The sequence below is a fragment of the Brachycentrus maculatus genome, unplaced genomic scaffold, assembly GCF_059751285.1.
Source record: "Brachycentrus maculatus isolate JH-2025_06_01 unplaced genomic scaffold, ASM5975128v1 h1tg000357l, whole genome shotgun sequence".
Lineage (NCBI taxonomy): Eukaryota > Metazoa > Arthropoda > Insecta > Trichoptera > Brachycentridae > Brachycentrus > Brachycentrus maculatus.
This window is the reverse complement of record NW_028281106.1, coordinates 259,753-283,776: the sequence shown is the minus strand read 5'-3', so window position 1 is coordinate 283,776 and position 24,024 is coordinate 259,753. Positions and strand designations below refer to the sequence as shown.

The window sequence follows — 24,024 nt, the reverse complement described above, 5'->3', positions numbered from 1 at the left end:
TCCACCAGAATTTGAAAACTGTTGGAGCAGATAAAAAGTTTAAAATATGAACAATCTCACATTGATTAAAAAAATGTTATATCCTAGTTTTTTAATACCATGATTTTAAAACAATTTTATAGTTTAAGATCTTAATATACTCCTTTCAAGAACGTCATAAATAAAAAAACTTGATTTTTCAGGAGAACGTTTTTAAAGTTTAAAAATATAACACAATGTATTAAAAATAAATATCAAGCCACTTATTGAAGTTTTTACTGTGCAACAGATCTTTTTAGGTAAAACCTGAAGGTTTTTTCTCCATTTGAAAAATATTTGGTATATTTAAAAAAATAATTAAACAATACCTTTTATTCAAAATGCTAAAACAACATTTTTTGCCCTGTAGCGGGTAAATATTAAATTAAAAATATGCCTCTTTTGCTGGGATATAGTACATTTTTGGGCATTCTGAAAACATGCACAACTGAAAATTGACAATTTTCGATTTATGACGTTCTTGAAAGGAGTGAGCGATATGTAAAATGAGTATTATTTTTATTCCTAGATAAAAATATATTATTATTATTACTAGTTCTTGCTTACAGGTTTAAATGTTTGTTGTTGGCCACCAATTTTGAAAACTCCATTTCATCAGGTTAATTACGGTGTAATATTATATCAACATTAAAAATATACTTATTTGGTATCATATATTTATATCATTAACTCAAATCATGAGGTTTTTCGCAAATATGTTAATTTTTATTATATGTTTAACATTATTTTGTGGTGGTATTAACATAATTTTAAGGTAAGCCTAAGTGACCTTTGTTCGATAATATGTATTGCAAGTTGTAGACAAGGGTATCGAAACATAGACACTTGATACATAGTTTTTAAACTAAATCTGACTTTATAATTAAAAACACACAAGAGAAATGATCCAAATTTATTGAAGAAAAAAAACAATGAATTATGTACACATTTTATTGGATGCTTCTGACAAAATCGTCTACTAATTATTTTTGGGACCGATTTTATTGAAATTTCCTTAAAATATTAGTTATAAAATACAAACTTTAGTAGCAATAGGCTGTTTTCACTATATATTCTCATTTTAAATACGAGATATGAAGGATTAAACTAAAATTTGCTACTGTACTTGACATTAGTATGGATTTAGCCACAAAGGTCACTTACTAATCACGTTATTTGTATGTAAATTAAGTTCCTTGCATCGTTATAGCCATATTGTTTCTGTAGAGTTTACAAACCCTGTTCTAAGTATTTCACATTAAGAAAATTTTTGCTCTGGTTTTAACAGGATTGGTACTAATTCACCAAAACAACGCAGTATGTCACCAACAAAGTAAAATGGTATTCTTTATAAATAAACGAACTTTGTAATAAATTTAATTGGTTATTCAGATTCATATGAATGCAGAATCAAAATAAATGTATTTAATAATAATGGATAATTTGTAAATACCATTTTTGTGAATTATCACATCAAGGGCACTGAAGAAAGAACTTAATCGATCCATTATTAATTTATGTTTTACTTGGAAAATACCACTATTTCTTCTATTGTTACATGTGTTTTGATGTATTCCGCATCATTTTCAAACACTGTAAAAATGATGCGGAATGCAACGAAAGACGTGTCACAATAGATATTAAGAAAAGTGATATTTACCAAGTAAAACTTACAACATTTTGAGTGTGTCCAAATACTTGTTCACAAAATCTGGATTATCTCCAATTACAGGAGTTATTTTCATATTATTTTTTGACATCTCATCAAAGATGAAGAAGAATATGGAAGTCTGGGCAAATGCCCAGACTTCCATATTCTTCTTCATCTTTGATGAGATGTCAAAAAATAATAAGTAAAACTTAAATAAAAAATGGATAGATTTTACCAAAGTGACTGCCAAATCAATTAATGAAACTTAAATGTAATCTTTATTCTAGTTTTTGATAGTTAAATAGACTTGTATAATGTACAGTATGTCAAATTAAATATTCTTTATGTCTGATAATACTCCACTGTACAAGAATCATCAGTATTTTATTTGAACTTAAACACAATTATTATTAAGAAGATTCCTATTTGAACTTCATCACAGCGGTCACTATAATTAAAACACAATTGAAATAAAAGTAAAGTAATACATACACAGGGATTTGAAGTGCATTGTAGAGTTTGCTTTAAAGACTGAGGTTATTTTCACAGCAGGTTTTGAATAACAAATCCAATTAGTGGATTACTAAACACTTGCCTTTTGTAAGGATTCATTGCAAAATATTTGATTGTGAAATATGGACAAACTGTACTAACATAATCACATATAGATAAGGTGAACCTGTGTATTGATTTTAGGTCATCAGCTTATATCTTGAACTACGTGGGAGAAATAAAAATAAAAGAATAATAAAAAACTTTTTATTTTGTTTCACATATTTAAGTGTAGTTACAATTTATAAATAAATATTAATTGATTAACAATCGGGTTGTTTTAAAATTCAATGCTGTCTTCCGCTAGAAAAAAAGAGAAAAAAAGATTAAATTATTATTAAATAAATTAAAACAAAATTTAAAAAATATGTGTTAACCTGACACATTTAAAAAAAAAGTCACAAAAAAATGTCAATGACTACTTAACAAGGACATACATAACATCAGATTAATATGAAAAGGTATTGTTTAATTTTTTTTTAATATACCGTAAAGTGGGTATACATTGCACCAAAATACTGCATTTTTTCAAAAAATTGTCTATTCAGATCAGGTTTTTTACTTTTTCTGAGGTTTCAACTATTGCAATGTAATAACATATATACTTGTAACATGTCTAATACATTTTTTAATTTTTATCTATTTTACCTGTATTTTTTTTTTATATTTATATTTTGGTGCAAAGTATCCCGGGGTAAAGTACAACTTTGCACCATGATATTTTCTCTACACTTTTCGTACTAGAATCCAAATTGATGCAAAGTAAAGGCTATCCTACATGTTTTGTTGCACCTTATGAAGGGTTTTGGCTCATAGTTCGCTAAATGCAGATTATAATATTGTATAATTATGGAAAAATAAGACAGTTGATGGAATTTTTTTTTAAAAAATAGCAAAAAATCTAACACAAATGTTTTTTTTCCAATACTGAAGCTTTAAAATTATATAAAATTAAAGGTGGATATTAAAACATATCGTACTACATAGATAATAGGAATTAAAATGAAATTAGGTCTAAATATGGTCAAGTTCCGGGACGGTAAAGAAACCTCTTTTGGATTGCATTTTCGGTTCTTTTATGGAACCCACTACATCCTTCCAAGAATATTGAAGAAAGTCATCCTTCATCGGCCACTTCCACGATTTGAGACTCTTCTGAATGGATTTGACAGCTCTGTCTTTCTTTATTTCCAAAATCTGTCCCGGAAAATTTTCTCCTTCATAATGAAAATATAATACGACATATTCTCCCACCTTCTTTTTTACTGGTCCTAATGAAACTGAAGAACAAATACGATAACTGGTTTCAGTCATCCTTTTTGTTCTTCTCCCTCTTCCTCAAAGCTTCCGTGTGAACTATTATCAGTTGATGCTAGATATGCTGGAAGTTTCGATGCGGAAGGTGGGATCATTGATGTAGTTGGTTCAGGTAGCATTTGTGTCTCGTCAACGTTCATTTCGACATTTGAATCGTGAGCAATGCTCTTACTTGGTTCTATCGGTATCGTTTTCCTGCGTTCTAAGACTGAATTATTTGGGTTGAATCTGTTTTCTTCCAAAAACTGTTGAAAACTCTGGCGCACGTCATCGTCATACGCTTTTAATGGCAACCAATTAAGCAACTGACTAGTTTTAGCAACAGTCAAGGTTTTATGTCTGCAAAAATGATCTTATCCATTCAGAGCCTGGTACGTTGTTCTTTAATATTCGTACTCTTCTGCCAAATCTATCCAAATAGGCTATTAGAATGTAGCGAATGTTAAAAACACTCACTGGGAAACCGTACTCACTCATGTCTACTATGCAGTTTACGAAGGATTGCTCTTCGCCCTTGTCACATATCGGAGGTTTTCCCACAGGTTTTGTGTGCTGACCTTTGAGCTTATAGTTAATCATCCTTCTGAGGATTTTGAAAATTTCTTCAGCCTTTCTTTGACTGATTCTACCATTTCGAATGGCCTCCAAACACTGCTCCACTCTCTTCGGTGTAAAATCGCAGTATCGTCTGGCATAAGGCCGCTGTTTGTGTGTTCTTGACATTTTTGAAAAAAATATACCATTAGGAATCAAATAAGTACACAAAACCTAAAGATATTTAGCAAAAATGTCAAGTTGTATTAGCCGTTTTAAGACTTTTCATCTAATTAATTAACTATTGCCCTTTGTGGATACTTTGCACCAGGTGCAATGTTACCCCAAATGTGGTCAATACAAGCCAGTTCTTAAAAAAAGATTATTTTTACAAAAACTTGATAACGTAACCAAAAAATACAGCATTTGAGAAAAGCAGGGCCCACCTACCTACGATTTAGAGACCACTCACTTGTTGTAACTTGTTTCAGTATACTGATTACACTGGATTTTTTCAGACAGAAAACTTTCTTTACGTTCGGACAGGAAAAACGCATTGAAGCAATAGCGACCGACTGTTACTTCAATGAACTAAAAAGTAGATTGAAGTGCCATCTATCAGAAACAATAGAAAGTAGAATGAAAAATGACACGTATCAGAGATGACCAGCTCCACAATTTCTTTACAGAAGGTGGTGCAAAGTATCACCCATGGTGCAAAGTATACCCACTTTACGGTACTAAATATTTTTCAAATGGAGAATTAACATTCAAGGTTTTACCTAAAAAGATCTGTTGCACGGTAAAAAATTCAACAAGTGGTTTAATATTTATTTTTATTAAATTTTATTATAATTTTAAAGTTTAAAAACGATCTCCTGAAAAAACAAGTTTTTATTTTATTTATGACGTTGTTGAAAGGAGTGAGCGATGTGTGTATTTTTCTCAAATTGCATTTATTTTTAAATACACATAAGTATGTTAAATACAAAATGCCGTTTTATTTGAGTACCTAGTTTGATTTTTATATTTTCCACCAATACCAGAAAGTAATACTAAAATCGGTCAATATTTGAGAAAAATATTGCCAATTTTACCTTCTATAAAAAGGATAATTTTTGCAAAAAGTCTTTAGTAGTTTTAGTATACATATAAGAAAAAATCTCAGCAATAAAACGGTTAATTAAAATTTAGACATGCTCCGAAGATTTTTGGCAATTTACTAACCTATAGCCCTTTTTCTCTTGGCTTCCTCTTTCTCCAGCGCCCAGACATGGTCCTGGAAAGCAGCAACAGCTTCTTGCATCAAGGCCTTGCCTTCAACGTGGTCAGGTGCCTCTTCGTCCAGCAGGTTCCCGAGGTGCGGCACTTGAGCTGGTCGCAGTTTAGCGGCGTTGGTGGCTCGGAAGACGACACATACTCTCCCAGTCTTCGGATGGATGCTGAAGGGGGCCTTCAACAAGTGATTAGATCCTTTTGTCACGTTGATGTCGAGGCGTGGGTAGCACCATTGGAGTTGAATTTCTTCAACAAGGTGTTTCAGTCGGCGATTTCCATTGTGCTGTAAGATAAGATGGATGAACAATTAGGGATGTTTTATATTATGAGCAATTCGAAATTGTATAGGAACAACCTTAAATGTATCTTCGAAATAAATGTGTAAATTAATGATTTTGAAATTATTACTTGGATTTGCATTCTGGTAACGATCTCTCAAATACCAATTACACTTATTGCATTTTAGCAGTGCTAAAGAGAAAAAATAAATAAATAAGATTTAACCGGATCCACGCGGCTCGCATAACCGTTTGTGTTTTTACAAGACATGCCCCATACGCGGCTGACATAAGCGTTTGTGTTTTCACTTTGCTCCAAGTTTCCAACCTCAGTTCAACTTGGAGGGATTTTTTCATGGTGTGGAACTTTGGATAAAATAATACGTCAATCCTCGGCCTTATGACATCTGTTGAAATATCTGACTAGTAATTTGTAATATCACAAGGATAAATAAAACAACAGATCCCTGATTTTTCTTGCGGTCGGTAATTAGTCCGCGCCATAATCATGCCCTATATCTGTCTCACTCTCGACGCTACGCATCGCCAGTGGGTAAGAGTGACACACGATGCGTGCTTTGATTTATTTATGTTACGATCTAATTTGTTTATATTACGATATATTTCAAGAATAATGTGACACACGTGTATTATAGAGTACCAAAAAGGCACAATGAATCCCATTGAACGTTTTTGTTTAGGAAAATAAATCGTTTCATAACTAAATACATGATAAAAGTAATAATTTAAAAAACGGCGAAATACAGCCGCGCGTCTCTTAGGAACAAAGTTAACGCGTTTAAAAGGTTAAGTAAGAAATAAATAAGCTAGTTTTATTTATTTTTAATTAATGTTTTACTTAGTAAATACCACTATTTCTTAAAATCTACTGTGACACGTGTTTCGATGCATTCCGCATCATTTTCAAACACCGTATGATGCGGAATGCATCGAAACATGTGTCACAGTAGATTTTAAGAAATAGTGGTATTTACTAAGTAAAACATTAATTAAAAATGGATAGATTTTACCACAAAATGACTGCCGAATCAATTAATAGTTTTATTTACATAAGTAACAATTTTCTAAAATACATTTTTATTTTATAACAGATTATAATTTAAATTTGTGCGCCCTTTACAACATTCAAGATTTTAAGATTTTTGCTAGTATTCTTAACATTATTTATTTTCACATTTCCTCATTTTTGAAGGCCAGAAACCATTGGTGAAATGGACCAAAATATGTGTTGGTATTCATAAGGTTTTTTTTATTCATGAAAGATGTTTTTAAAGGATAAATTAATATTAATTATAAAACCAAAAATAGTATTTAAAGATATTTATTTTTAAACTACTTTCTTTTTCTCTTAAATAGTTGACATTTTGTCCTTTACAGCGATTTCCCCTGCCGATAAATTAGAAACTGTATGTAATTACCTCATTCCAGAATGCTCTGTAAACTTGTAGGAACGTTTTCCAACGTACACCAGAATCTGAAGGAAGTCCATGGAAGGATTTCTGGACCTGTGAGACGAGATTATCATCAGGCAACAGGCGGAGGAACTTAGCAACACCTTCCGGAGTAGAAATAAACTGCTGATCATTCAAGATATCATCAAAGTGCGTTGTTACTACTTTGAGAGCACGTCTGAAACAAGAAGACACAGAATACATAGAGGGTGATATTTCTGGTCACAGTATGCAAACAGGGCGATATTTCTGGTCACAGTATACATAGAGGATGATATTTCTGGTCACAATATACATAGAGGTTGATATTTTTGGTCACAATATTTACAGAGGGTAATATTTGTGATCACAATATACATGGAGATTGATATGTCTGGTCACAGTATACAAACAGGGTAATATTTCTGGGTACAGTTTATATAAAGGGTGATATTTCTGGTCACAGTATACATAGAGGTTGATATTTCTGGTCACAATATACACAGAGGGTAATATTTATGGTCAAAGTATACATGGAGATTGATATTTCTGGTCACAGTATACAAAGACAGTAATGGTAACAATATAAATGGTTTAGAGCAGTTACAATATCCTCGGATCTACAATAGTATTTGTCAACTTTTCTATGAACATAAAGCCCCCACGTATTTATTATTTAACATATTTACCTTTCTTATTATGTACAAGGTTTATAGATCATAAAGTGGATTTTTGTTTCTTCTATCTTAAAGAAATGTTTTATTTTAACCTCTGTAGGGAACAGGAGGGATACTCTAGTGTGGGCCAGTCAGGTAAATCTCAGCATTTGCTCATTGCTAACCTTCCCTTTCCGGTGATATGTACATATTTACTACTACTTGACTTTAAAAATGAGAATATCAATATAAAATATAATAGATACGGGCTCAGAATTTTTATATTCCTCCGTAATAATGTTACGTGTTACATAAAAGCATTATAATATAAAGTTATTTATTTGCAGCGACGGAAATAAATATATGAAAAAAAAAATTGGGGATAGAATCATCAATACACAAACGTTTGTCGTTTATGTGTTCGAGTATGCGTGCGTGCCGCACTTTACATACATGCGCACGCGACTTCATACTGTTTCCGACGTGACACGTGATGCGTTTCATCTTCTTAGGACATTATCAAACACGTGTTAACATATACATAAATAAATGTAGAATTCAACAAACAACAATTCCAAAAAACCTTGTTTTATTTTGGATATATTACCCAACAATTCAATATGGAATTCTACCAACTGTCTGCAGTTACAATGAATATTTTTTTGATATTTACATTACAAGTTGATCCATTTTAACTAACACTTAGGAATATTTACATTTTTCCCATTTTCAAATCACATTTTCATATGGTGTACAAAATACATATCACCGGTGCACATGGAAGTTTTTAGCACCGTAAGAAAGAAGAAGGAAGGGCTAAGAAAAGTTCTCACTTGATGCTGGAGTGGATGTTGTCGGAGTTGAGGTGCACTTTCTTGGCCTGCGAGTCTCCGCCAGAGATGAGGGCCAGGTAGTCCCCCAGGGCCGCTCTGCCCGCCGAGGACAGGGAGCGCGCCTCCCAGCTGGACACCCAGCAGTGCACACCTCGGCGCCCGGAGTACACCCACAGCACGCTGCTGAACCCAAAGTCCTCTGAAACCAAAGTAAGTTCACATAATATCGCAATAGGCGGTCATTAATTACCTAGCATATGAGAATGTATTATATAAAACATATCGCTCACTCCTTTCAAGACCGTCATATATCAAAAAACTTGATTTTTCAGGAGAATGTTTTTAAAGTTTAAAAATATAATACGATGTTTTAAAAATAAATATCAAGCCACTTATTGATTTTTTTACTGTGCAACAGATCTTTTAAGGTAAAACCTGAATTATTTACTCCATTAGAAAAATATTTAGTACATTTAAAAAAAATAATGAAACAATACATTTTCTTCTAAATGCAAAAACAACACTTTCTGCCCTGTAGCGGGTAAATATTAAGTTAAAAATATGCCTCTTTTGCTGGGATATAGTACATTTTCCGGGCAATCCGAAAACACGCACAACTGAAAATTAACGATTATTGATTTACGACGTTCTTGAAATGAGTGAGTGTTCTTGAAATGAGTGTCAAAATTTTTATTATTTTTTTTAATTAAAAAATATTTGTGTTTGTATGATTTACACAAATATTTCAATTTCTTATTATTTCTGTGAGCCTAGGCGGCTTATTATTAGTAATAGGTATGTGGTAAAGTGGGTTCGAACCAAGAATCTCTGACTCAAGAGTCTGCGACACTAACCACGGGACCACAACCCGACCGAAATGATATTATCTAGACCAGTGATCGCCACACAGTAGCTCGTGAGCTACCAGTAGCTCGCTGAGGCTTTTTCGGTGGTTCGCGTAGGATAATGAATTTTATTATTTTGTTAATTTTTAATCACAGTTATTTTCAATTATTATATATATCATAAATAAATATTTGAAGTACGCATTTTAAGTTTTATTGTTAATCTGATGTTGTAATTAATTTAAACTAATATAAAATATTATTTATGGTATGATAAGAGCTTATTATAAAAAATATTTAAAAAAACTATAAAGAGGGAGAATTTGTTTAGGTGGCTAGCACCAGACAAGTTCAATTTCTGAAAGTAGCTCACTCCTTTTTTAGTTTGGAGACCACGGAGCTCAAAAGTTTACCTTTAAGAGCAGCTTCGAGTATTTGACAGGCTACAACCATAAATCTCCAGCATTTATCACAAACATCAGCTCCTTGGCAACAAGTTCTAGTATCGTCATAGTCCGTGAGATCTATATCAAACACGAGCTCTCGTGACAGTACTATCGAACCTTGTTTACTCATTGATGGTCTGAAATCAAAGGAAAAGAAATCATTGATTGAGAGAAAATTTACAGGATTTTTATCACTTTAAATTTAATGAGAACATATGCTACTTACTTGCAGTTGTAGACGGCGCCGATATCTATTTTATACGGACATTTTTTCTGAAATAATGCTTGTAGATCCTTCTGGTTGGAGATGGATAAATAGCGGATATAAACATCTTCCGCGAGTGTGAATGACAGCTCTCTGTGTGACAATGGATGAGGCGAACATCCACAGTTAAGCCATCGGCAAAAAATATTAATCGGAAAGAAACGATTGTAGTACACAGGAAGGAGGTCCGGAAGAAGATTTGAATCAAATGCCATCGCAGTGGTCACTAGTTCAAGTTGGTTACAATCAGTAGAAATATTTTAATTAAGCAAATCAATTTACAAAAAATAGAAATTAAAAGGAAGAAATTAAATCGCACATCTTTTCATAAATATTTGTAAAATAATAAACGAACTTTTAACCTTAATTCACAAAATGAAACGACGGATCAGTATTGTTTTTTGGTTATTTGCAAGCAACCTGATATATGACAGTTCTTTGTTGTTTCCCGCCAAACCGTTTTATTTTTAAATGTGTTTGCCAAACAGGTCATGGCTGCAAAAATTATTATTATCTAGCCTGTCATCTCATGGGCGTTTTTTTGCATTCGGAATTTCTTGATTCAAAGAGAGAAAGAGAGAGAGAGAGACCAAACCAAATACAACCAATCGCAATCGAGCGAGAGAGAGAGAGAGTGAAACCAAACCGAATCCAACCAATCGTAATCGAGAGAGAAAGAGAGAGAAAAAGAGAAACCAAACCAAATCCAATCAATCCTAACTATTAGCCTTCCTGAAAACGGGTGTTTTCCTTCTTCGGAGTTTCGAATGCTTGAATCTCATACAAATCGTAAAGAATTTTTTGAACCAAGCATAAGGTTCGGAGAATCTTGTGAAAATCGGTCATTTTAAATGAGATTCCAAGTTATTTTTTACGAAATCCACTCTATAAGGCTGTACTTACATATTTTGTTTTGAAAACGTGTTTTGTTTTGTACAAATGTAATACTGATATTACAAATTAATTTTCATAAAAAAAAGAATTCTGATATTTCATTTAGCCATATTATTTTCTGACAGTTTGAAAACTGGAAAATATGCAGTAGAGTCCACCAACTCTTTTTAGATTTAGATTTAGGTTAAGTTCTAACCCAATCCTAAATCTCATAATGATTTGAACATGACTTATTTTAATACTGTAATATTTTGTAAAATTAAAAATGATGTTTTTAAATTCAAGATAATATTGCATGAATCGACACAGCATGAAGAGATTAATCCTTTTGATTATCATGTGCAAATATGTATATTTTTAATAAAAAAGAAAACAGTATGTCCGTGTTATGGTTTTATTATTATTATTTTTAAAATATAGTAACAATAACAAATAGTAACTAAAAATCTATCATCCTCCTCTGTCATAAGATTGCTTCATTCATTGAAAGTATTATAAACATTTATAAAATTGTAATATAAAAATGGTTTAAAGCTATAACAATGAAAAATAATGTTTCCATTTCTTTTTCCTCTTTATTTTCCATTACTGCTGCCTGTGTAGAGAACATGGTGTCCACAAACTTCATCCACGCTTTTCTTACTGCTGCCAGCTACTTTGGTAAGTTTTCCTCTTTCTGAGTCAGGCCTGCGTCTTTGTAATTCAGATGAGAACTGGAGTCAGGAGTGGACGTCCTGCACAGCTGGAACCTGATGCCTTATAAAATATGCAAGCTTGGCTAAGGTTTTAAGGAGGCATAACCAACTGAATTACCTTTTTTGGTGTCAATTTTGAGTTTAAAAGATAGGAATAAAAAAAATATATATATAAAACATCACAGGTTTTCTTAAAATTTAGATTGTTAGATAGTTATACCATTATTTTGTTTGCATCATAATGGCATTTTTTTAACATGCAAAGTTTATGGCAAAGTTTGTTAAAGAAATGTAATTTTCTGACGCGGGCGATATTACACATGCGATATTGTAGATCACATCTAAAGAATGACTTTTAGCCATATTTTGAAACCAGAAAATAATAGATAATATTTTTGTACTATAGTGCCATCTATCTGCTACATAGCAAAACAAACATGATTGAAGAAATCAGACGTTTAAGATATGTTTTTTGTATATGAAGAAGAAGGTATATGAAATGCACAAATATGTGCATACCATAAACAATGTGTTAATACTCATATTTAAAAACAAAGGGTGTGATAAGGAACTAAGGGGGGTTTCGAACTTTTATTAAAATAATAAATTGAATCAGCAATGAAACTTCACTTCAATTCCTGAAATCAGGTATTGAATATGTTTTATATCGTATTTATGAATGTTGAAATTGGTGGATGGTGTGGTGCGGCCATCAATCACTGGCCAAGTTCAGAAGCTCCATCTATTCTCAGGCCTTTTAGTATTCTGTACATTATTAAATGCAGACGATGAAAGAGAGAAATGTTATGCATCTGACTTTTGTTTTTCTGTGACTGCTGGCTTTGATTTGGATTTACCCCCACGTATTCTGAAAAAAAAAGATTGACCAAGTATTATTATTGCAATTCATTAAAAATTACATAGGTGCAAATGAGTTGTCATAGAAAAAAGAAACATAAAACATATGTATTTCTTAGTTTAGCTTGTGATAAAATATATTTTTGTTATATTTAATTAAGAAGTATGTATATGATTCTCAGGCACATTCCATTGAATTTAAAATAGGGTTTTTTCATATAGTGGTAATAGAGACAGTAAGAGGACGTAATAGGTATTTGGAAGAGGAATGCAAAATCTCTGTAATCAATGTCAGTATAATAAATTCAATTATAAAATATATGTACTTGTTTAAAGAGCTGTTTATGTTGTTCTCCCAAATACTTATTATATACTCTGACACCGCTTTAGTGTCTGTACAGCGAGATTGTGTACAGAAAAGACAAGACATTTTTTTTGGTAGTGTTGATTGCAAAATATATTAAACCATTTGACAAACATTTTTTTCCACTTAAATTAATCTTTTAATTTTTTTTCTAAATAGGTATAAATTGTACTTACTTGTCATCTGGTTTATCAGCATTTTTATGAATGTATTGGTGCAATTTTAGGGAGGACTTGAGAGTGAACCGCTTGTTACAAATATCACACGAGAATGGCTTCTCCCCAGTATGGATACGTTTATGGCGTGTCAAGTCGGAGGGTTTAGAAAAACTACCGGGGCACACTTCGCATTTATGCTCCAAGCGTGGCCATTTATAGCATTTTAATACTTTATTGTTTGTGGTAAAGGTTTTGCTGAAAGGAGTAACATATATAACAATTATTAACAACACTTTCAGTGTGCTTTTACAGCTTCCATACAAAGAAATAGCACCAATGCTTATTCAAATTATAGAGAATAGATGTATATTCATGCAATTATATCTGCAATTAAAAATGAGATAAACATAATAAACATAATTAAACCTAATAGGTACATCTTATAAGGTTTCAAAACAACACATCACAAGCGCTCAGTAAAAACTAACTTACTAAATTTAGAATGTTTGAGTAATATTATAATAGAATTTGAAAAAAACAAAATCTCAAGTCATTGGGTTTCAACCAAAAAGCTTATATAAAAAATCACAAATTGAATTGGTCACTTTTTGCAGTATTCTCTAGATATTGTTACTATAATTTAGGAAAAAATGTTCTAAGATCTTATTTAAATATGATTTGTAAATAAATATATTTTTTTTTTAAAATGTGCAACTGAACAGTCGCAGTTAATTACGGATAATTTTTTTGGAGTAAAACAATGTAATAATATATCCATGTAAAAAAATTGTACCCTGAAGAAGACCTTTGCAAAGGAGGTCAAAAAATTTATAGGAAAATATTTATTAAAATATTTTATTTGTTCGGGAATTGTACAACTTTACATATAAAAAAGTATATAATAAACAATAGTTACATTGATAATAATAAATTTTACATTACATTAACAAAAATAGTTACAAATAAAAATAAAGCCAATTAAACAATTCCACATTTATGTTATAATAACTATTAAAAAACATTCAGAGATTAGATATATTATTATTACATGGTTTGGCTCAAAAACATATGTACTTACAATTCGGATGGCATTTTTTCAGAAGCCTCAGATTTTAAAATTTCAGAATCATTAGGATTAACAGTATTCGGATTAACCACTCGTTCCGGGGCTTGATTAGCAGGGGCTGTAATTGACTGCTCTTTGTTTTTTTGTTTAACCGGGTCAATTTGAGTCGCAGGCTGAGTGTTTGAAATAAGTTGAAGAATAAGAGAAAATTGTGTATTATCCAGGGTAATATTGCCATTCGCATATTTTCCAGCATCTATTAAATGTGGGCTGGACTGAATGCCGGCCATTTCGATTTCGCTGAGGGGACAGTTGCCTTGATCAACAATAATAGCTGGAGTTTCAGCTGGCAGAATATACTTTCCCAGTAATGGAACATTCTGATCGAATAAATTGTGAGATTCTATCGAATTTGGTATCAGTACGTGGTTCAATGAACTCGTCATTATTAAATCAGGATCATCTGTAATGCCTTCATTGATATTAAAAATATTTTTAACGGAATTGACCTCACTTAAAGATAAGTTAGATGGGTTATAAATAATATCAAATGGATTAGTTGTATCAATAACTTTTTGTGCTCCATTGAAATTTACTGTATTCTGTTGGCATTGCTTGCTAAAAATAAAAATATGCATCATTAAGAAGTGTAAAGAGAAATGGTATATCTGATTTTGAAGCCTGTATAAATGTTTACCTCGGTGAAATTTTGGAAGATTGCTCTAAAGATGAATTACGTTTGAGGATATTCTGAAAAAGAGAGTATTGTTAAGTTTGACTAAAAAAAAAGAAAGGTAAACAAAGGTACAGTACCTACTTTGGTCATTTTATGAAGGGATAGAAATATAAAGTAATAAAAATATGTAAGACTTTGTATTTCTCTCCCCTCATAAAATGGCTTAAGTATTGTAGCTTTGTCTAGCTTTCTTAATAATATATAATATATTAAAAAAATAAAAATTAGAAAGTAAACAAAGCATAGGAAGACATATATTTTGCCTTAAAAATATGAAATAATGGTTCCACTGTAGCACTAAGTTGGTGTTTAGAGCGACTGTGACAGTGATAATTGCCTACCTTCAGCATGTTGTGGCACAATAAGAATAAACTAAAATTAATCGTTTTAGTGCAGAGATTTTTTTCTTACATGTTTGCTAAAATTGCTAAAGACTTTTTTGCAAAAATGCTTCATTTCAACTTTAGTGGACATTGTAATGGCGAAAACAATAGATTTTTACAAAAAAATGTATTTTAGTTTTTAACAAAAAAATTAGTTAAATTAGTCTATTTGTGAATATTATTGACAAATTGGAACTTTAGAAATGCGCAACTTCCCAGCTCGACTACCAAAATACAGTGGTATTATCGTCAGTATATTGACGGCCACACTTTTCTCAACGTATACCAGAGTCAACATATTGATTCTCAGCACACTTAACAGTAAATAATATTAAGATAATTTCTTTTCAGGTCTGGGAAAACAATTTTGATGGGTATATATTTAAAAACATTTACAATATCTTATTACATAAGCATAAAGTGAAAACTTACCAACAAAAAAAAAATTAAAAATTTAAACATCAATATTTTATTAAAATGGCAATGAATAAATTATATTAAATAATTATTATAATTACCTTTCTGGAAGATACTCCGCTTTTTTCTAGTGCAGTCTCTAAAATGCTTGGATTTTTATTATTACTTTTACGACTGCTGAAAGGAATGTGTGTTCCATCTTTTGCGGTATCCTATGTAACAAATATAAAAACATATGTTGGAATGGAAAAATTAATCTGTAAAAAAATTATTGATTACTAGGCAAATTATCTTACCGTGTGAAACTTCAAAATGTGAATTGCGAGATACCTTTTGGTACGAAAAACAGCTTTACAGTGAGGACAATTGCGGAATATATTGTTGCCTTCCTTTTTCCTGTGAACTCGGAGAATATGCGTTTGCAGATTACCTGATGGAAGAATAATTTACATATAAATTATGCAAGCGACAAATCTTCACCCGAATGCAGAACTATCCTGTGGAAATTTACCAGGGGAGGCAATTAAACTTTCCATAGAGGTTCTCTTAGTCAATTAGTATTTTCTTTGAAACATTTAGATTCATAGGTTAGCTTGTTTGGCTACCATACTGGAGGTCTGGGATTCAATTCGCAGGGTATTTCTATTTTTAATAACAATAAAAAATAGGATGATAATATTCTCAATATTATTCATTGTTCACTTTATATAATACCACTTAAAAATACTACTTCATGAAATTTTCGGTTTCGGAATAACCATAACTATCAGGTAAAATGTAGACTGATGATAGAATGGTTATTCCGTCATCAGTTACATTATTATTCAGTCTACATTTGACCTGATCATGGAATGATTATTTCGAAACCGGCAGTCATGAAGTAGTGTTTGTAAGTGGTATTACACAAAGTGAACGATGAATGATAAGGAGAGTGATATATTTACTTACTTATTATAACCCTTATCCGCACCCAATGGTGCATAGGGCAGTGCATCAAATTGACGCAGTGTTATCTTGATCATTACTTACATGAAGGCAAGGTGATCACTCTTGCGCTTCAGGAACCAGTCCAGGGTAATATTAAATATTAGTGTAAAATCACTAATATTTATTTTCACCCCCCCTGGAAATCAAACACAGGAGCTCCAGCACGGTAGCTAAACACGCTGACCATTACACCACGGAGGCGGACCATATATTACCATACCACAAAGCTAATAAAGCTTTTAATATACAAAAATAATAAAACATTTAAATATTTAATAAGAACACAAATATTTCTGTTTTGATGAAAAAAAAGTGTAAATACACAATTTCATGTACATGGCAAACGGGGAACCATCCCCGAAGCACCTTGATTTCTAATTACTAAACTAAGGAAGTAAGTATGCAGTAAGAAAATTTTATACAGACCTTTTTGGCTGAAAGCAGCCGGACACTGTGGACATTTGTTTGGTTTCATCTTGTTATGGGTACGATCATGAAGTACCAGAGAATATTTTTGAGAGAAAGACCTTCCACATGTTAAGCACTGTAAGAAAAAATAAGAGATAAAGACTTTCAACAAATCATAGCAATTTTTAGACAAATTATTAAAAAAAAGAGAAAACTAGCGAAAAAAATTAAAACACTAAATGTAGGTTTGATAAAACAAATAAATATAAGATTAAATTGTTGTCTATTAAACAAACAATATATGAAATTACCTTAAAAGGGTTTTCTCCTGTGTGTATTCGAATGTGTCTTATCATGTGACTGGGTTTATCAAAAGTTTTTTTGCAAACTACACAAGTATAAGGGTTATCCTAAAAATGGAGAAAAAAAAATTATGGTACATATATTTATTTTGTATTCTACTCTTAAGTTTCACGCTAAAGTAATATTTCTGAAGAGTTCTTTTGTGTTTGAAATCAAATTATACTTCAATTTGAAAAATCCCATGATATTGGTCTATGACACAACCTCGTTGACTGTAGACTCGACAGGTACCGTTTTAAAATCACATTTAACAACGCTCTCTGGCCAAAGTTTTTTCCAAGCAGAAGTGAGGGTCCTCTTGGTAACTCCTTCCCAAGCCGCGGAAGTCCCGGCTCACGAGTGAATGTCATGAAAAAGGGACTTGCCCTTTTCTGTAACTCGTTATGTGAAGTTTGCTTGTTAAGGGAGCAACTTTACATTTTTTTATCGTTATGCGAATTACTTGTTATGAGAGGTTCTACTGTACTCTTTTTGTTGAAAATAATACTCGCATTTTGACATTATCGATTCTATTTAGATTAAATTAGTATTCAATACATGGAGAGGAAAAAAATATATACCTGTAAAGCATATTCTTCCATGCGTCTTCTTTTTTCAGATTTGATATACATATTAATTGTATTCTGGAAAAAAAAACATATAAGAGTATGTTAGAATTATATACCAAAATATAAAAAGAGTAGTTGATGCCAAAATAAAGTTAATATAAGCTACATTTAAAAATAAGAAATGAGTTTTGAAATCATTGAAAAAAAACTTAAAAATAGAATAAAATTTCCAATATCATTTGAAACAGTATTTCACAGTTGACAGTTTATATGACTTTGAAAATGCTTTTTGAATGATAAAAATTTTAAAACTTACAGTTTTATGAAAGTTGAAATTTTTTGATAAAATTCAGTTGACAGTATTCACGAATACCTTAAAAAAAATCTTGTTGAACAATTCAAATTTCGTAACTTTTATTTTTATTTGAATTGAATTACATACAAACATATTTTACTGTAAATACTGATATTGGAAAACAAAAGAGATCAAATAAGATGTAATGAAGGGAGTTACAAATTAAATATGAATATATAATTGCTAATATAAATATGCAAATGCCAATGGGCAGGACATATTGCAAGACAGAACCGCATATTTTTTTACAATGGAAACCTTGGGAGAATAAAAGAGGTGTCGGAAGACCCCAAAAGAGATAGTCTGACGACATAGTTGTTGTGGGGGTTAAAAACTGGCTGCAAGCAGCAACCAACTGGAAAGAGCAAGAGGCCTATATTCAGCAGTGGAGGAGAGAGGCCTCACAAAGAAGAAGACAAAGATGTAATTGCTTTAAAATACTTAAAATTAACAAAACAAACATACATTAGTAATGCCGTTATCTTCAGGGGGATGGTATCTTTCAAAGTGAGTTCGTAAAGTAGCTCTTCGGGTAAACTTTCTATTACAAGAGTCCTTTCCAGAGATTGGGCAAGTTTTGCCAGATTCCCAGTGATCCAACTCATGAAGAATCAGATTGTCCTATAAAGTAAAATACCAGTTTATTTAAGAGACTTTTTCAGAGACTGGGCAGGTTTCGGCAAATTCCCAATGATCCAACTCATGAAAAATCAGATTGCCTTCATTTAAAAACAAGGTTCTAAGCACCTGCTGTGTTTTGCTTACAGCATAAAATTTTTACTAGCTTTCCACCAGCATATGATGTCTGTAATGACGAAACCTAGTTGTTGTTTGCATGCCAATAAAATTGGAAAAGGATATTTACGGGTAATTGCTTATTATTACATTATTGAATTGATTTACAATATATTGTGGGTGTGCTGGCAAAAAACGTTAACTCAAAAATATGCAATTTCGACTAATGATGCAGTAATATAAAGTTTTTATAATATAAAGTTTTTAACAATCTGTAAACTGGAATAATACACTAACTTTGAAATGATATATTTATGTGGTTGTACAAGTAAATTCAACTTAAAGTATAATAGTAAGTATTTTATTAAGGCTAAAAGCTTTAAATAACAGGGATTATTCAAACAGGGATTTTAGAGTTAAATTTTTTTTCCCAGCATACCCACAATATATGGTGGAATAACAATGAAAATTCTATTTAAAACAATAATAATAATAAAACATGTAATAAATTAAAATATATACTTACTGTAGTCTCAAAAGCCTTAAGACACATGTTTACTCTGCAGGTAAAGTTGACTTTTTTATGATACCTCAATATGTGTTTTGTTAGAACGTTTTGACTAAGATACACCTTACCACAGTGTGAACAAGATAATGTCTGCAAACAAACATTTCTGTTTTAAATAGGTACATATTAAGTAAACATGCATACAGACAACCCTTATCCGCTCCCGATGGTATATATGGCACTGCACGATATAAGCGCAGTGTTATCTTGATCATTAATACATGAAGGAAAGGTAATCAGCCCTCCGCTTCAGGAACCAGTCCAGGGTGATATTGGAAATATATTAGAGTGAAAAATCACTTATAGTGAATGGAACCCGGGACCTCCAGTGCGGTAGCCGAGTGTGCTCACCATTACACTATGGAGGCGGAGGCATATTAAGTATCATTCATGTACAACACTCATTTAGACAAATACTTATTTTCATTGTTAAATGCAAACCTAAAATATAGATATTCCATGGCAAACTTATGCGCAGAATTCTTGGGGGCGCCACTAATGCCATTTTTTTATTATAAAAATAATGTTGACTATACAAAAATCTAATAAAACTGTGTAACATTCATTCAGTTCCATTTTTCCCTTTTACAGATAAATTTGTAGTCAGAACAATACTCACATTTTTTTTACAATATGCTTTTGTATACAATTTATTTGGATTTTCCGACTCCTTATCGGGAGGTAGCGTTTCTTGGGTAGAGTTTTTATCACTTATTGGGAGTATATTATTAAAATCTAAATCGAAATATTGATCATTTATATTTGTTGCATCAGCGATCGGCACATCTTTGAACGCCCCATTTGTTTCAAAAGATTCATTGAATATCAAGCTCGGAGGGTCGGTAAAATTATTAATAGGATTTGTTTTTACAGACAAATCAGCGGGCAAATTGCCGAATTGGTCACAAAAAGTATTATTATTAAGGCTGTGAAATGCTAATTGCGGAAGATCACGGATATCTTGGCCAATGGTTTCTGTAGTTGGAGCAGAGTTCAATTGAGGATAGCTTATTACAATTGGCGGCTGAAGCGATAAATAGTCGACTGAAAGACAGTTTCCGAGGAGATCCTAAAAATATATATGTTAACGTAAATTATTTGTATATCTGGAATTTATATATTTAATTTGGTTGAATTTAACAAGTTTAACCTGTGTTACGTAGGTGACGTTCTGTACATTGTTCCCTATAAGATGCAATGGTGCAGTGATAAAAGCCATTTTTACACGAATATTCGTTTTTAAACTATATCAATCATTTAAAAATTATGAGGTCAACGTAAATATTATCAATGTTGAGAAATGCCAAAAATGATACATTGACACTGATTGACACGATACAAACCAGAATGCAAAGATTATATTGCCAGAATGCCAGACACAAACCACAGACTAATCAACAGATATTATTCATTGGCTAATAGGTAGGGCGTTTGTGCACTACACGGAATTTACACGGAGTGGACAAGCGCCCGTAGGCTTACCATACGTTCCGGTTTGACCGGGATTGTTCCAGTTTCAGACACGGGTCCCGGAGTCCCGGCCGGTTTAGATTTTGTCCTGGTTTGCGCAAGCACTGTCTATTGATTTATTCAGACAGTGCATTTCTTACATGGAATTTTGGAAAATAGTTTCGGAACAGCTGAAATTTTCACATGGATTGGACTACATCATGTACTAAAATGAGAAAAAATATATCTGCAAAAGCTATAAACGAAATACACCAATCAGATGAACGACAGCAAATTAATACTGATAGTCTTTTTTGCATAAAAAATGAAGAATGGAGTTTAACGACAGCCCAAACTGAATACTTGGATAAATGAGTCCAATCGTTCAAACATTTTGACGAGCAACTCATTGATGCACCTAATCTGAGCAAATTATACCATATATTTTGTGCCCACCCGGGACTTCAGCACCTTTGGAGCGTGTTTTCTCAATAATGAATCACATTTGGTGTGGTGTGGTTTGGAATGACCGCGACCTCATGCTGGAGTCTACTGTACGAGCATTACCATACTGTTTACTAAATTTTGGCATTACATACAATAAAGTCTTTGAAAAAAAAGACAATATTAAAAACAATTCACTTCAGCGAAAAGTACACTTGGCACAGTAACTAATTTGTTAACTTTGAATAAACAACTTTTGGCATTAGATTTACAGTGGAACTTCTCATAACGAGCAAAAAAAAATCTGAAAAAGTTGCTCCTATACCAAGCGATATTTCGCATAAGTTACAGAGAAAGGACAAGTCCCTTTTTTACGAAATTCACTTGTTAGCCGGGACTCGATGAGGATAACACCGATATCGAAGAGCTTGTAAAAGAGCATAGTCAAGCTGACCACCGAGTTTATGGAGTTGCATAGTGATTCACAGCAAGAAATTACGGAGGAGAGTTTGTTAATGGAGGAGGTGGAAGTAGTAAAAAGAGAAATGCTGAAAGCATGAGAAACTGTTGCATCTTACATTCAGAAGCATCACCATAATAAGAGGGTGGCTTATATTTTTTCTGTCTATATCTTACCTATATATTTTAACTTTTGGTGTGCCGCGGAATTCTAGAATTTTTTTTAGTGTGTCGTAGGTGAGAAAAGTTTTGCGGAGCACTGAATTATAGTCAAAACGGCAGGTACGTTTATTCTTTCGTTAGAGTCCACTGGCCATGGCTATCATGATATATGTAATCATGCCGAAGTGATCGTCTCACGATCAAAGTCCGTAATTGAACGCTATTCGGCTTTCTTGACGTTTGACGCATTGACACAATATAATCTGTGCATTGACGTTAATATAACCATAAAAGAGAGCTAATAACGTTTGTTGCACAAAATTATTACTAATTAGAAAATAAATTAAAACTATGAATGTAAAGTAATTTGCAGAAATAAAAAGTTTTTGTTTAAAAAATGGTATTTAATGTGTTGGAAAAACATAAATTTCAAAGCCGGTTTGTCTTATTTTTAATGCGATTTTTAAAGTGACATTGAAGCTTATTATATTTATTTAAAAACTACATTATTTATTTTATTTTTCAACATTTAATTTCACTTTTCGGTTCCTGATTTTGACATTAAACATACTTTGCACTTTTAGGGTAAGTTCTGTGCTTAATAAAGACGCTACTCAATATGGAAAATTATTAATGTTTGATGGAAAAGAAGACACTTGTTGGTGTTCAGATAAAGATTCACCGCAATGGATAAAGTTACAATGGGAAAATTATGTAAAAATTTCTAGCCTCCAGATACAATTTCAGGTAAGTTTAAACTTAAAAAGTTGTTCTTCAATAAGTAATTTTATTAGAAATACATAGTCTCATCGATTTGTAAGTAATATGAAGGTATATAATAGTTGGTAGTATTGATACTATTCTCTTTTTCCTCCTTTGCCACAAACTGGTAATGTCATCTGCATCCTATAAAACATATTGGACTCCTATATTCAAGAATCTGTGCACAGGACTGCGTTTATACAATTGAGATTAAGTTAACTTGAATACCGCTTGGGTGCAGAAAGAGCTCAGAAGAAGAACAATATAAAAAGTCTTATACATATTCCACTTTCGAATCCACTGGACTAAATCCTGAAAACCAGCTATAAAACTATAGAGTGCATATTGTTTATGGTCTATGTTCCATAATATTTGAAACAATTACATATATTTTTCTTATAAAAGTAAATTTCCGTCCTATGGTCAGATTTTGTATGATCACTACAATTGCAAAATGGGTGTTATATATTAATTATAGAATTAGTACTGCAGTTTTACGTAAACTTCAAATGTACAACTAACATGTGGCAACAAAAAAAAACAGTTTTCTTAATTTCACGCTGGCAGCACTGACATCTCATCTTACCTTGCTGGTGTTATATTTGAGTGTATGTAGTTTTTACACATTTCATTCTGATTTTATAACAGTGGATACTATATATGTATATGTAGCATACAATCATAGAACTAAAATTACACAATATTTTTTAATTGTACAATTTCTCATTGCTGACAAAAACACGCTGCATTATTTATATTTATAAAAAGTAAAAAAAAAATATTAAGCATTTATATATTTTCAGGGTGGATTTGTTGGCCAACAGTCTGAATTAATTATTATTGAGGAGGGAACTGGAAGTAAAGTGGTAGAACCATTTTATCCGGACGATATTAATTCTCTGCAAACTTTTCCCCTTTCTGTTCCTGTATCTACAAATCAAATAACATTAAACTTTAACTCAAGTACTGACTTTTTTGGTCGAATTATTATTTATAAATTACTTGTTTTATGCAACGAAGTATAGGATATTTATTATATTAATATTTTTATGAATATACTTGTTTTTATTTTTATTAATTTGTTTTATT

At 31.8% G+C, this 24,024-nt stretch overlaps 3 protein-coding genes across 3 annotated transcripts; 1 reads left to right on the top strand and 2 right to left on the bottom strand.

Moving 5' to 3' along the window:
• Positions 1 to 2,415: 2,415 nt before the first annotated feature.
• Prim1 (DNA primase small subunit) lies at positions 2,416 to 10,556 on the bottom strand. Its single transcript, XM_088269560.1, has 6 exons — positions 10,086 to 10,556; positions 9,827 to 9,996; positions 8,569 to 8,767; positions 7,068 to 7,278; positions 5,300 to 5,633; positions 2,416 to 2,524 (listed from the first exon to the last, which is right to left on the bottom strand). The coding sequence occupies exons 1-6, from the start codon at positions 10,337 to 10,339 to the stop codon at positions 2,502 to 2,504; spliced, it is 1,191 nt and encodes a 396-aa protein (XP_088125686.1). The 5' UTR covers positions 10,340 to 10,556; the 3' UTR covers positions 2,416 to 2,501.
• Positions 10,557 to 12,252: 1,696 nt separating this feature from the next.
• LOC148303670 (uncharacterized) lies at positions 12,253 to 21,010 on the bottom strand. Its single transcript, XM_088269539.1, has 13 exons — positions 20,810 to 21,010; positions 20,279 to 20,728; positions 19,618 to 19,749; positions 18,822 to 18,977; positions 18,014 to 18,076; positions 17,402 to 17,500; positions 17,109 to 17,226; positions 15,992 to 16,125; positions 15,797 to 15,907; positions 14,857 to 14,909; positions 14,172 to 14,777; positions 13,112 to 13,348; positions 12,253 to 12,581 (listed from the first exon to the last, which is right to left on the bottom strand). The coding sequence occupies exons 1-13, from the start codon at positions 20,876 to 20,878 to the stop codon at positions 12,518 to 12,520; spliced, it is 2,292 nt and encodes a 763-aa protein (XP_088125665.1). The 5' UTR covers positions 20,879 to 21,010; the 3' UTR covers positions 12,253 to 12,517.
• A 1,421-nt stretch (positions 21,011 to 22,431) lies between these two features.
• On the top strand, positions 22,432 to 24,009 carry LOC148303669 (nuclear receptor 2C2-associated protein). Its single transcript, XM_088269581.1, has 3 exons — positions 22,432 to 22,611; positions 22,758 to 22,920; positions 23,739 to 24,009. The coding sequence occupies exons 1-3, from the start codon at positions 22,571 to 22,573 to the stop codon at positions 23,958 to 23,960; spliced, it is 426 nt and encodes a 141-aa protein (XP_088125707.1). The 5' UTR covers positions 22,432 to 22,570; the 3' UTR covers positions 23,961 to 24,009.
• Positions 24,010 to 24,024: the final 15 nt, after the last annotated feature.

Bases quoted from the DNA above. Each gene is read 5' to 3' on its own strand.
- Prim1 (XM_088269560.1), bottom strand. From the start codon at position 10,339: ATGGCATTTGATTCAAATCTTCTTCCGGACCTCCTTCCTGTGTACTAC. The intron at 8,768-9,826 runs GTAAACTTTTGA...CTTTGGTTTCAG, and splicing joins ACTCGAAGCTGCTCTTAAAG to AGGACTTTGGGTTCAGCAGC. The intron at 2,525-5,299 runs GTTAGTAAATTG...CTTTTTTTCTAG, and splicing joins CAAGAGAAAAAGGGCTATAG to CGGAAGACAGCATTGAATTT.
- LOC148303670 (XM_088269539.1), bottom strand. From the start codon at position 20,878: ATGGCTTTTATCACTGCACCATTGCATCTTATAGGGAACAATGTACAG. The intron at 17,227-17,401 runs GTAATTTCATAT...TTTTTCTTACAG, and splicing joins CAGGAGAAAACCCTTTTAAG to TGCTTAACATGTGGAAGGTC. The intron at 16,126-17,108 runs GTCTGTATAAAA...TTCTTCCATCAG, and splicing joins GGCTGCTTTCAGCCAAAAAG to GTAATCTGCAAACGCATATT.
- LOC148303669 (XM_088269581.1), top strand. From the start codon at position 22,571: ATGGTATTTAATGTGTTGGAAAAACATAAATTTCAAAGCCG. The intron at 22,612-22,757 runs GTTTGTCTTATT...TTGCACTTTTAG, and splicing joins AAACATAAATTTCAAAGCCG to GGTAAGTTCTGTGCTTAATA. The intron at 22,921-23,738 runs GTAAGTTTAAAC...ATATATTTTCAG, and splicing joins GCCTCCAGATACAATTTCAG to GGTGGATTTGTTGGCCAACA.